The sequence below is a fragment of the Equus przewalskii genome, chromosome 7 (genome assembly GCF_037783145.1).
Source record: "Equus przewalskii isolate Varuska chromosome 7, EquPr2, whole genome shotgun sequence".
Taxonomy (NCBI): Eukaryota; Metazoa; Chordata; class Mammalia; order Perissodactyla; family Equidae; genus Equus; species Equus przewalskii.
Window position 1 is genome coordinate 41,877,539 of NC_091837.1, and position 12,480 is coordinate 41,890,018.

General features: G+C 46.0%; 1 protein-coding gene across 15 annotated transcripts in view; it reads right to left on the bottom strand.

Moving 5' to 3' along the window:
• The window catches only part of GREB1L (GREB1 like retinoic acid receptor coactivator), a 243,667-nt gene that overhangs the window by 17,014 nt on the left and 214,173 nt on the right, over positions 1–12,480 (bottom strand). For all 15 annotated transcript variants that reach the window (XR_011542603.1, XM_070629709.1, XM_070629713.1 and 12 more), the window contains 6 exons: positions 11,397–11,736; positions 7,232–7,347; positions 6,327–6,571; positions 3,063–3,640; positions 2,751–2,853; positions 256–411 (listed from right to left, as the gene is read on the bottom strand). Coding sequence is in view for 14 of the 15 variants with exons in the window: in XM_070629709.1 (XP_070485810.1) it covers positions 256–411; positions 2,751–2,853; positions 3,063–3,640; positions 6,327–6,571; positions 7,232–7,347; positions 11,397–11,736 (1,538 nt within the window). In the remaining variant the exon portion in view is untranslated. The remainder of the gene's footprint in view (positions 1–255; positions 412–2,750; positions 2,854–3,062; positions 3,641–6,326; positions 6,572–7,231; positions 7,348–11,396; positions 11,737–12,480) is intronic.

Genomic DNA, 12,480 nt, shown 5'->3' on the forward strand with positions numbered 1-12,480 from the left:
ATGCATGAAGCCTCTACATCTGGGAAGAAAGTCCCCTACTTCCCGACAGGGCTTTTCCAAGGATTCTACGGTTTAATCCCTGAGAAGTAGGTAAGAGAATTTACAAGGTGACATGTATGTGTGTAAGAGAAGAGGAAAGTAAAAAGGAGAATTACTGAAGCTGCTCTCAAAGATTACACCTCCCCAGGCCTCCTGCCCTGATTTAGGTTCCCCTTGACCTTCAGAGGAGGTAAACCTGGTTCCACTTGCACTGACCTTGTTTGACCCCTGCCAGCTTCTCAGTATATACCAGGCTCATCAAACTGTACTTGGGGTCGTGCACACTGACGTCAAAGGGCATTTTACTGAAGCTCTCGATGTCAGGCCAGGGCTCTCCCTCTGACTGGCTCACTTCACTGCTTTCACAGTGATCTAGGACAAGAGGAAAGAAAGTGTGCAGAGCAGGCTGATTGACCAGTCTCCCAGCCTCCCTCCTAAGTGTCAGGGATGAAAGGTTTTATGAAATAAAGCCCAGACGGGTGGACAAAGGCATTTCTGAAAAATGTCCTCCCATGTCCTAGGGTAGAGGGACCCAGAATTGTCCCTCAGACCCATACTGAGAGGGATGCCTGCCCTCACTGGCCCCCAGCAGTAGCCTCCACAGATCCAGTCCACAGACTCCCACATACACAAGGATCAACTGGTCTCCCACTCCAGCTGCCCAAATTGCCTTAAAAGTTTAATTTTAGATTATCTCAATTCTAAGAGTTTTAGTTGTGGGGTTTTTAAGACTGACAGCCTGGAAGATTTTAGACATGCATTGAGCAAGATTCCTAATGCCTGTTGCATATCCGAATCACCTGGGAGCTTGTAAGACTCCCCGTGCTTAGGCCACACTCCCCAGAATCTCCTTTTTCACCCAGGCACTTGTGATGTTTAAAGCTCCTGAGGTGGCTTGAATATGTAGTCAAGGTTGAGTGCCAGTAGCCTTGAGTTGGAATCTGCCCCTTACTGCTTCACACCTGCAGGCCCCTTAACCCTTCAAAGTCCCTTGATTGTTGTAAGGACTCCAGATGGTATATTGAAAGTGCTAAGAGTAGCCGGCACATGGTGAGTGTCCAATTGATGATATTTGTTATTAATAATAAAAATTATAAGATCAGAAAGCTTAAGACAACTTTTGAAGGGAGAAAGGAAAAAAAAAGTCAAAAGACTAGAAGTACAGCTATTACCTTTTTAACATAATACTGTTTATTTTTATATCCTTGAGCTGAAGTTTGCATTTTATTTAAAACTTAAAGCTTATTCTAGATTTTTTAGAAGGTGTCGTGGTGCCTCTCCAGAGCACCATCTCATTCACCTGCACTAAAATAAGGGCGAAGGAAGAAAGCCTGTTAGTGCTGCTCACTACAAGGCCATGTTCACCTGTCCCACCAGCTCATCGCACAGATTAAGACCCAAGAGCACTGTAGCGGGGTCTGAAGAGAAAATGAAAGGCATCCTCCTATGGTGCCAATGAGCCCGGTGGGAAAGTTGGCAGGATGACAGATCCCTCACTCCTTGTCTGCTGGGCTCTCTGCCTTTGCCCTCTTGGTCCCAGCCCCCTCTAGGCAGCCACCTTGGAGCTCTGGGTCCCCTCTGTGGTGGGCCTGGGGTCTGGTACAGCTCACCTGGGGACACAAGGATATGTGGAGGGAAGATGGGAGTGAGTGTGTGTATGTATGGAATTTTGGATATGAACTAGTAAGGAATGGAAATAGGGCTGAAAGCCACAATAACATGATTAAATATGGCTGATCTTACCTAGTCGTGCTCTGGACTAAACTAATCCCTTGAGCTGGTCACAGAACAGGTCCAAGTATTTAGAAAAAGCAGATGAGGTGAGATCTCCAAGGGCCAATCTGATAGAAGATGCCAAGGCCTTTCCCTTTTCTGGACTCATTTTTGAGATACTTAGGAAGAACTTCTACCTGCTTATCTCTACTGTTCCCACTCCGTTCCCCTCTAGCACAGACAAATTGTTCTGAGATGTGAAGTCATAGTTTGAGGCCACACTGTCCTTGGCCACAGAGCTAATGCTAGCTGACCGCTGCTCATGCCCACTTTCTGGCCCTGCTGGATGGGTGGTAGAGTGGAGCTGCCTCACTGGTGACAGCTAGGGAGAAAGGGCTGAGAAGCAGGGAACAGGAGGAGGAGAGCTGAGATGATCTTGGTTTGAAAACCAGCCCCCCACACAGTGTCAAGCACTAGCCCCTGCGTGTTACTGGAAACGTGAAGGGGTTTGTTTATGGCACCAGGGTTCTGTTCTGCACAGAGAAGTTTCCATTTCATTATAGGAATCCATAGACCTTCACTCAGAGCCTGCAGTTAAAATATAAGGTGTACTCTGAGTAACCAACAAAGGTCTAGTATCCAGAATATAAAACACGCCCTGGACGCTTAAGCAGTAGAACGCCACAATCGAATTTTAAACCTGAATGACTGCACCATCTGAGCAATCCATCCTTCTAACAGGGCCTTATAAAATGCCTTTTTGCCCAGTGTCTTGCAGGACATTGTGAGGGGTAGGCCAAAAGAGTGGAGGACTCCACCCCCGGCCTCCAGGAGCTGAATCATGGTCACAGTTTACTTACAACTCTGCCGGCACGTTACCTTTAACCTCACAATAACGCTGCACATTAGGGATTGTAGAAATCCAGAGGGTGAAGGAAAAACGCTTGGTGTTAATGTCCTTGTATCTTGCCCCTCGCATGCCCGGGTTCAGAACTCACCGGTGTTGATCTCTCCCTCATCATACACATCCACCTCCAGAAGCCTGATGAGCATGCGGAAGAGAATCCTAAGGAACTGTAAATAGGAGCCAGTCTTTCCCACCTAATGGAAACATTTTTAATTGGGGAGAGGGAAGGAAAAGAGAAAAGAGATTTCACACCTGGGCTCTTCGGTGTCTCCTGCCTCTGCGAGGCCTGAGTGAGGTCCTCATTGCTCTGATCATACCCACCCCACCCCTGAGAGGTTCCCTGACTTCTTTCCTTCTTGGGGACCCCAGTCTAGGACAGAGCCTGGCCTGGCCCCTGCCTTACCTGGGGGGGCCCAGTCAGCAGCAGCCGCCGGGGGTGGCAGGTCCGGGTGCCGGAGGTGGGGTCTGGCTGGTTGTTGTAGTCGGCGTGGTGCTGCCGAGCCGAGGTCCACTGCCGGTAGTAGAGGGACTGCTCCTCGCTGCTCATGTCCTTGTGCAGAAATGGCCGCAGGGAGCTTACCCAGGCCACATCGGCATGCGGCAGCAGGGATGAGGAGGATGGCAGCTTGCCTCCCCTCTGGGAGCCCAGGAGGCTGTAGGCTGCTTTGGATAAGATCACTATTGGAGGCAGGGCGGTATGCAGACCCCTGCAGCCTTGGATAGGCTGTCCCGGCCACAGGAGGGCCCGGGGTCCCGAAGAGGAGGAGGATGACGAAGGCTTGGAGGTGGTGCTGCTCGCCATGTGGGCGCCCAGAGAATCACACTCCTGCTTCAGAGTTTCTCCAGCCCCTGCCATGCCTGCGGAGACCCCTTCATCCAGCCCCACGCTGTTGGCTGGGCTCTGGAAGCTGGGGGTCAGGGACTGCTTCTGGGACTTGTCTGCTGTGCTGGAAGAGCTCACCCCATTCTCCATGATGGAGCCTGAAAGGACAGACAGAGCCCACCCCAGACCCCTGTTACCGATGCTAAAGTGTGCTCCCCCAGGTTCCTGGCACCTCTGGGGAGGAGGGAAAGGCCAAGAAACCAGCTCGAATATGGCTCTGCATACCAGCTGCAGAAACTGTGCTAGAAATCTTCCCTTTGCCCTCCTCCTCCATGCTCCTTTACCCTGCTCCCCTGCCCTGGCTTTTGGGTGGGATTGGTCAATGGGAGACACCAGCAGGAAATCAGTTACTTATTTCCTGGCTCCCTGGCCACCCAGGGTGAGCTGCCTTTCTCCATGAGGGCTGTGGCACATGTCGTGCCAGCTTCTCTGGGTCCCCGTAACTGCTCCCTCTGCTGGCTTCTTCAGGCCCACTGGTGGTCAGGGCACCTTGGGGTTAACTATGCCACCTCTTGCCCCTTTTCTAAATCCTGCCCACATCTTTGTAAATAGTCCTGTTGATAAAGTCTCCTCAAATTACCTCATTCGGATATGTCATCTGATTCATTCCAGGACCCTGACCAATACAGGCTCCACGTTTAAGTTCTACTCCAGTGGCACTCGCCTCCTTCTGGGGTCCAAGGACCTCACACTTCTGGCTGTGATAAGCTCCCCAGGGTGTAGCCACTTCCATGGATGCCCAAACCAGTGTGGGAAATGTCTCCATGTGAAGGGGGAAGGAAGGTATATAATCTAATGAGGTGTGGTTCTTGCCCAGAGATCCCAGTGCATTTGGCCAATTTGCATTGAATATGTTTTTCTCCCCAATAGATAGCCACTCTTTGGTTTGAGGACAAACCAAAAGCTCATTACGTTCAGGACTGAAGGCCCTCTCTGGGCACAGATTGGTGCCTTCCAGGCATATAGGTCAAATCCCAACCAGGGAGATCCTAGATGAATGGCTAGTAACTGGAGGTTACTGAAACCAAGTCACTCCACTTGCTCGTTTGACTTTCCATCTTGTATGAGAGCGTGCCTTTCTCTTCACAGCTCTGACCATCAGTCCACATGCCTCTGCACTCTGGGCAGTGAGCTCCCTGAGGCCCCTCAGAGTCAGCCCAAGGCTGGGGGATGTGTGCTCAGTGGTGTGAGCACAGCTCCTAGGCCAGGTTGTCCTTGAAGGAAGGGAAGCTCTAAACAGCAGACGGCAAACCATTACCTTAGTATGAGTTAATCAGAATGAGGCCAAGAATGCATGAGCCTTGTGGGGCAGCTCTAGAAATGCAGGGAAAGGAGCGAATACAATTAAAGAGCCACAGGAACAAAGACGAACCTCAGGGTGGTATGGAAAAGCTCCTAGATGTGCTATTTCCTCCTCCCTTCTGTTACCCTCTACTACTCGCTGTTATTCTGAACTGGTCTGAGACCCTGTAGAGGTGGGGGTGAAGGGAGGTACAGCCCTGACCCCTGTCTGAGGGGGCTGGCTCGGCAAACCCCAAGAAGGACAGTCCTCATGCTCTTCCAGGCTGAGGGTCACTATTTGTTTTGTTAGTGTCACGATTCCAGCTCCTAGTGAGCCTGTGTACAGCAGGTCAGAACCCTGCCCGCCATCCTCTCACCTCCCAGCGCTATATTAGACAATGCTCTGCTGCTGTTCATAGGGTTTTCGTGGCCAATTTTTTCAAAAGTAGTATTTGGAATACTGGTGGCATAGCTTTCCACATCACAGCAATGTGCAGCTGCCACAGTACGACAACAGACAGACGGGTGGTGTGGTTCCCTGACCGGGAAACAAACCCAGGCCACAGGGGAGAGAGTGGCGCTCTCCGCCCAATCTTAACCACTAGCCGAGCTGTTGAGGGTCACTATGGAAAGACAGAAAACCCCACAGATAATGGCCTCTTCAGTTCCCACAGGGCGCCATCCCACAGTAGCTGACAGAATGAACAGAAAGACCAGTGCTGCTTTCAGATATGAAATTGTGTGTGCTTTTGCATGTATGTGTCATAGTGACAAAAGAAGGGAACTGTGGGAGAGAAGGAATGTTAATGGTGGTTATCTTGGGTCATGGAGTTTTCACTTTCAATCTCTTCTCTATACTTCATTACGTTCTCTGAGTTTTCTGCATTAAGCTTTATTACTTTCATAATCAGAAAAGAATTTTAATAGTGCTGCATTTGCTGTAAGACAACTTATCAGAAGAAAATTCATCAGGCACTGCCATAGGCCATATTGTAACACTACAGGAGGGGCTAGCAGGCTGCATATGGATCATCACAGTCAACCAGTGGCCCCACAGCAGCCGTCAGTATTCAAATACTTGCCTTTAAGTACTTAGAAAAATCATTCATTCATTCAAACAAACACTTTGTGCCAGGTACTAAGCCATTTAGCACAACTTACAGCTTCAGGATCTGGAAGGAAAAGAGGGCCTTTGTGCAAATATCAGATGTATAATATCCATGAGATGATTAGGGTTGGAAAGACTAGTGAAAGTGCTGCAGGCTGGGGTTGATAAAATTTTTTGTATTTGGCCTTTTACCAAGCTCTCAGTAAATGTTTCCCCAGAGAGGTATTTTGTGCTGTTCAACAGTCATGTTTTCCCAGTATCTCTCCCAGGGAACTGAGGTCTGGACAGGATGCCTCAGTCACCAAAGGCTGCTCTGAAAGCCTTGAGGGGCCTTGCGTCTGCCTACTCCCCTCCTGATCCCTGTCTCTCACCCCTTGAGAAGAGAGAGTACTGACCTGAGGTTCCAGTGACAGCACTGCTGTTGCTCTGGGGCCTCTCCAGATCGATCAGCAGCTCGTCAGAGTCATTCTCACTGACCGTGGCTCTCTCCTGCTCCTTCCCACTAAGGTCCAGGGCAACAGCGGGCCCCCGGATGACCTCTTTTGAGACATAGCAGCACGCCAGACCCACCTCCTGCTCCAAGGCCGTGCGAGTTAAATAGCTCGAATCAATTAACCTGAGGTCGCAGTACTTCAAAGACCTGCACAAAAGTAATGATGGTTCTGGTGAGCCCATCTGGCCATGCAGGCAGGGTTTATGCATGCCTGGATAGCTGGGTGCATCGCGGCAGGTAAAATCATGGCTTTCAGTGCTGGGTAATCCTTGATTTAACCGTCAGCTCTGCCACCTCCTAGCTGTTATGACCTTGGGCTAGTCGCTTCATTTTCTCCACATAGAGAATAACAGTGGCTCATATGGTTATTGTAAGGAATGGATGGCATGACACATGTAAGGCATTTATACAGTAAGCCTTCAATTACAGCTCTTACTGTTGTTGCCTTCCAATCTACAGGCCCTAGCCCCTTGAGGGGGTGAGAACAGCAGATTAACAGAGACACTTTCTCCAAAAAAATCCTTGTTTGGGGCAGGTGCTTCTCTTCTCTGCCTCTCTGGCTACCCTGCTTTGATGCATAGTCACTTCTTAGCTGTGGCCTTCTTCCATTCCCCAGATTGCTAGGTGATCTCTGGAAAGTCAAAAGAAAGAATCAAGGAAGGCGAAATGTCTTATATCTCTGAATGAAACAATGCTCTTCTCACTTGCCAAATGTATGAAATGGCTAAGTTAAGTGTCAGCCGAGTTTTAACCATCAGCTCAGCTGGGCAACTAAGGAAAAATGAGAACTAAGGATTCAAACTGTACCTGGGAAAGCTTTCTCCAAGCGGATCTTTGCCAGTTAATATCACAATACAAGGCAGACCTTCTAAATCTTGGTATGTCCGAGGGATCCACTCTTCTGGTTCATTTCCTCTCCAAGTCTGTAGAAAGGGACCCATATGGTAAAATTAAAACCACTTATTTAAGTTTCCCCCTTTTTAAAGCTTTCTAGGTCCAGACTTTATAAACTTGTGCTTCCAAATGACTTCCAGTGTGTGTCTACATATATTTTAACTGCTACTAAAAAGCATACACAAAGCACCGCTAGAAGAATGTGGCCTTTATCCTTTATCCTTTAGTAGGAAGTCTTGGTATAGATCATGTATTAGCCACACAGGCCAGAGACATAGAATATGAAATATCCCACCAGTCAAGCAGACCTTACAGAAGTCCTGGATAAACTACCTGACTCAAGGCTCTTAAACATACTTTCTTCATATAATGCACAGACTCTTGGGACTGACTGAAAATGACAGTTTTGGTTGTAAATGTCTAGTGAAAGAATGTCAACAACACTCCATGAAAACAGACATCTTGACAAAAAGAACCATGAAGTTAGACACTCCTGGTGGTTATTTTTCCTCTTTTTTCCTTTATTGATGTCTAAATTAATTGACAAGTAATTATTGGCTGAGGGCCTCAAACAGTCTCTCATGAGAAGGCTAAAAATATAATAAAACCTGGAGCAAGAAAAAACCCAGCCCCTTATTTAGGAAGAGTAATGCAGTTAGCTCATGGTTTTATAAGAATCTATTAAACATCAACCTCTTATAGATATCAACACATATATACATATACACACATATGGATAGCTTTAATAAATGGAACATCAGTCTTGAAAACTTGAATATATGAATGAAAAGGGGAAAATCCCACCAACTTGAAAGATGTTCAAAAGTGAAAAGATCTTACAGATTTTTCTATTTTAGAGCTGAGAGAAAATAGACTTTTTAAGTAAATAAGGTGGTTTCCACTACTTTTTATAAAGTGTGTAGCATCTAATTATGCTTTATATCAGCTTTCTAGCAGGAGTTATTATAAGAAACGAGCTGACATTTCTGATAATGCTTTAGGGAACAAGGACCAAGAAGTGAGGTGTTAAGTAATGCATATAAATTTATTTTAAAATAGAATTGTACTTCCTTTGCTAAACACGAAATGGCATAAAAAGAAATCTATCAGGCAAGAAATAATATAATAGAGTTTGATTAATGATTTGTTGTTGTCCAGAAAAACCAGTCTTTAGAAATAAATATACCCACAATTACTTCAAATAAAATGTATATAATTTGTAAAAATGGAAGAACCTTAACCTTGTTGCCCAATCTTTTATGATAATTTGTGTACCAACGGGAAATCAGTGGATCTACATTATTGCTTACAAGTTTGAGAGACTTCCCATGTCTTAGAAAATCAACCTGTCAAAAAGCTTTTTTAAAATGTTAGAAGAAAGATTCTCTACAAAACTTCAGTTTTCCATATGCTTTCATGTCAAAAGAAACCAGAACATTACCTGATTTAAAGCAAAGAATTCTGGAAATAGGAAGCATTTTACTTATAGCCTTCACATTGGACTCACGATATCCCTGACACGGGTTCTCCCTGAATATATTTTATCTCCCAGAAACCATCCATAGGTCATGGTTCCACCACAAATAATGAGGCCAGCTTATGACGATGGGATAAGAGAGATTATGTTATGCTCCACAAGATTTCTTTTCATAAGATTATTAAACAAATCTCTCTTTCACTCATGACCCATCCGAGCTAGCCAATCCCACTATAAAATACTCTTCTGTCACATTGCTACCTCTGATGCATGATGGCTGCAGTTCTGTGGATCACCCTGCCCTCAGGATGACTACTGCACAAGCATTTAAGACAGCACAAAAGACTGGGTGAGCATTGAGTTCAAGAATAATATGGGGCTCAAGGCCAGGGAACTCTAAGGAAAGCTTCACAGGCCTTCTGGAGGAACTGATTTATTTAGATTTAAATCTTGTATCTGTCCAAAGTATTTGCCATCACTTCTAAGTTAACCACGATACATAACAGGATAATTAGAGGTAAGCACAAAAATAAGACCATCTAATGGAAGAAAAGGCAGTGGATTTTACCCCAGACCACAGATAAAAGGCACACCAATGCCAGAATGTCAGTGGTAAAGGAAGTTGGTAACTTGGAAATAAACAGGTGAAGTAGAGACCACCTGGCAAGCGGCAGTCTTGCTTAGGATGTGAACATTTCAACGGGATTTCATAGTTTCACTTCCACACACATAGAGTATAAACAGGACAGACTGATGGGATCCAGGGGTTTTGAGAATATGGAAATCTCTTTTGTGTGGTTGGTGCCTGGCAGCTACTCATATAAATTAAGTGAGATATAACTGCTTTGAGAAGCAATTACTTGAGACCCACTTTGTGTATGGCAGGCTCTCAGAACAGCAGGTGCAGAGCAGTCACCCTCTAAAAGCCCTGAGTGTGGTTCTGATGTGCTAGCAGCTAGGTTAAGAACCTAAGGTCTTGACTGCGGTTTTCAAACTATGGCCCAGATGAGTAAATTATTTAGGACCTGCCGATTTATACTGACTTAGTGATCGGCACTTCTGAAGGGTCTGAACAAATAACCTAAGACTCTGTAAGTAGCTATACTTGACCAGTGTCAATGGAGACCCAGAGAAGACCTGGCAGCTTCACATCCTTTAGAAACAACTCCCTGCAGTAGGTGTGTGAGACTTCACAGTGATGCTGCTTATTTGCTTTTCCAGATTCTTCATTATTAGCATTATTCCAAGTTGTCTCGACCTACGTCTCAATGAGTTACACTTTAAGAAGTTTCAGGACTCTGATGTGTTATTCATCCTAGGAATTCTCCTGTAATGTGGTCTATGACTATAATTTAAAATTATGAACATTATATCTACATATTAAATATAAATGTTACAGGTTCCATTAAATATAGTTTATTTTTAGGCAGATTTATTTGTCCAAGTTGCTTATCAAGCTAATACAAGATTTATTTTTTTTTTCATTCTGGATTATTCAATTTAGGCTAGGTAATAGAATACAATAAAAATATCTGCATTTGCAAAATGCTTCATGAACACTAAATAATAATCCCCAAATTTAGAACTCTTAGAGATCATACAGTCCTACTCTGATTTTGCAGATGGGAAACTGCAGCCCAGGGTGGAAATGCAAATCCCCCAAGACTACGTGCTTTCTTTTCATAAAGTTTGTGTCAGACTGGATTTTCTTGACCCAATTTAGCTGAGTATTTAGTGTGTGGGGTGCAGTCACCATGTGGGTCTAACTCAGACACACAGTACCCTACCTATATGTATGCAGGTATTTTATTGAATGCTTTCTAATGGCTAGGATGTATTGGATTATAAAAGTCCCCAGAAAAACCTGAGCAGAGCATAAGGTAGTGAGTTGGGTTAGTTGATTTAGGAATTCTCCCCTACCCATGCCTAACAGGAGTGGTTTAGGAGAAGCAATCAGTCCCTGGCCATGCAGAGGGGCAGGGGGGTTGGCTCATGCCCTAAATCCCTCTGTAGGATGCTTTGATAAGTCTCAGACCAGCCCAAGCCTTAGGGCTGAGGGTCAAAGCAAATACAGAGAAACAAACTGTTGAAGAATCCACATGCAAGAGGGCAGGAAATAGTTCTATGAGTCCTGAGGATAAAACGGAATACTCCATCCACTCTAGATATGAGCTGACAGGCTAGATGGACAGAAAAGAATTAGTGAATTGGTAATACTTAAAGGAGTACCCCACAGAGATCTGACAGAACAACTTACCTTTTGTTTCTGAGAAAACAGGTGGCTGTGGGCTAGATGCATCTTGAACAAGGTCAATAAACATGGGTGGAATTGGGTCATCTCAATTTTGCACCTGCAGTTGGAGAGCATGGAAGACCAACTGCATGCACCTACTAAGAAGGGGGCTTGACAGAATCTTAATAGACTGGTTCCAATTAGCAAAGTGAACATGTCCCTTAGTTTAGCCTTAACATTGTCATGTAGATCAGATTGACCCATGTGCAAAACTCTCTTAAACTCAGGCCTCTGGGCCACCTATGTGGGATTCCTAGAAAACAGAAACAAATGGCATTTTGAAGGAGAAAGGTCTGTCCATTGCTAACCTTTAATCGCGCCACAAAGTGAGTTGCAACACTGAGTTCAGAGGCAGGGTTCCCAAGGATGATCTCAAAGCGGTACTGCAGCCCCAGCTTGTCGCGCACCTCCTGCAGCCGCTCCTTGGCTAACATTGCCAGCTGCACGGAGGGCACCCTGATAATGAGCATGTGTCCCCTCCCACTTTTGGTTTTTCCTGGGGAGCTGATGAGGTCATCCATAATGCTGAGTGTTTCTGGTGTGCTGTGGTCTCGGAGTGACGCCATGGTGGTGAGAGCCATCAGAGCCTCCGAGTACTGCTGGATGAGAAGGTAGCAGCGGACGACCATGCTGTGCAGCCTGGGGTACCTTCAACAGAACACAGGGAGCTAGCATTCGGGCAGCAGGACCAGCTGGGACAGCAGGGTCTGTGCGGTAGGAATGCACACTACACATGGGGGGAGAGGCTACTGCTCAGTGCTGGGCTTGGCTCTAGAATGATGCTGGAGCCCACAGCGCTAGAAGGAAAAGTTGAGCTTCCAACACCTGTCAGTAAGAACCTGCTGAGACAGGTACAGCAAGTTAGGGAGGCAGAGGGATGCTCTAGCAACCCTCGTTTCTCTGAGTGTGGTCTATGGCCCAGCAGCAGCGCCACCTGGGAGCTTGGTACAAATGTCAAATCCCCCCACCCCAGAGGGACCGAATCAGAATCCTCAGCTTGACAAGCTCCCAGATCTGTGTGCACATTAAATTTTGAGAAGCACTGGTCTAGTCAGGTTATTTGTCTCCAGAGTCATAACGGACCATCCCTGGATCCTAACCTCTTGCTGGTGGCATTGGATTAGAATCGTGCCCTTGTTGGTGTATTTCTCTGATACTTACAATTACAGTAAAGGAAATTGAGACGTTAATGTCATGTGTGTGGATTATCAGACATAAGGAGAGTAATTATGATTATTAATTTGAGGTCAGTCCCACAGATAGCAATAATACTATTTTCCCATAAGATGTGCCTTGGTGCTGAGAAAACTTGGAGCTGAATGGAGAAATAGCACCCCCTAGTGGTGTGGCCTCCTATCACCAGAGCCCCTGCTCAGTAAAGGGAGCAGAGGT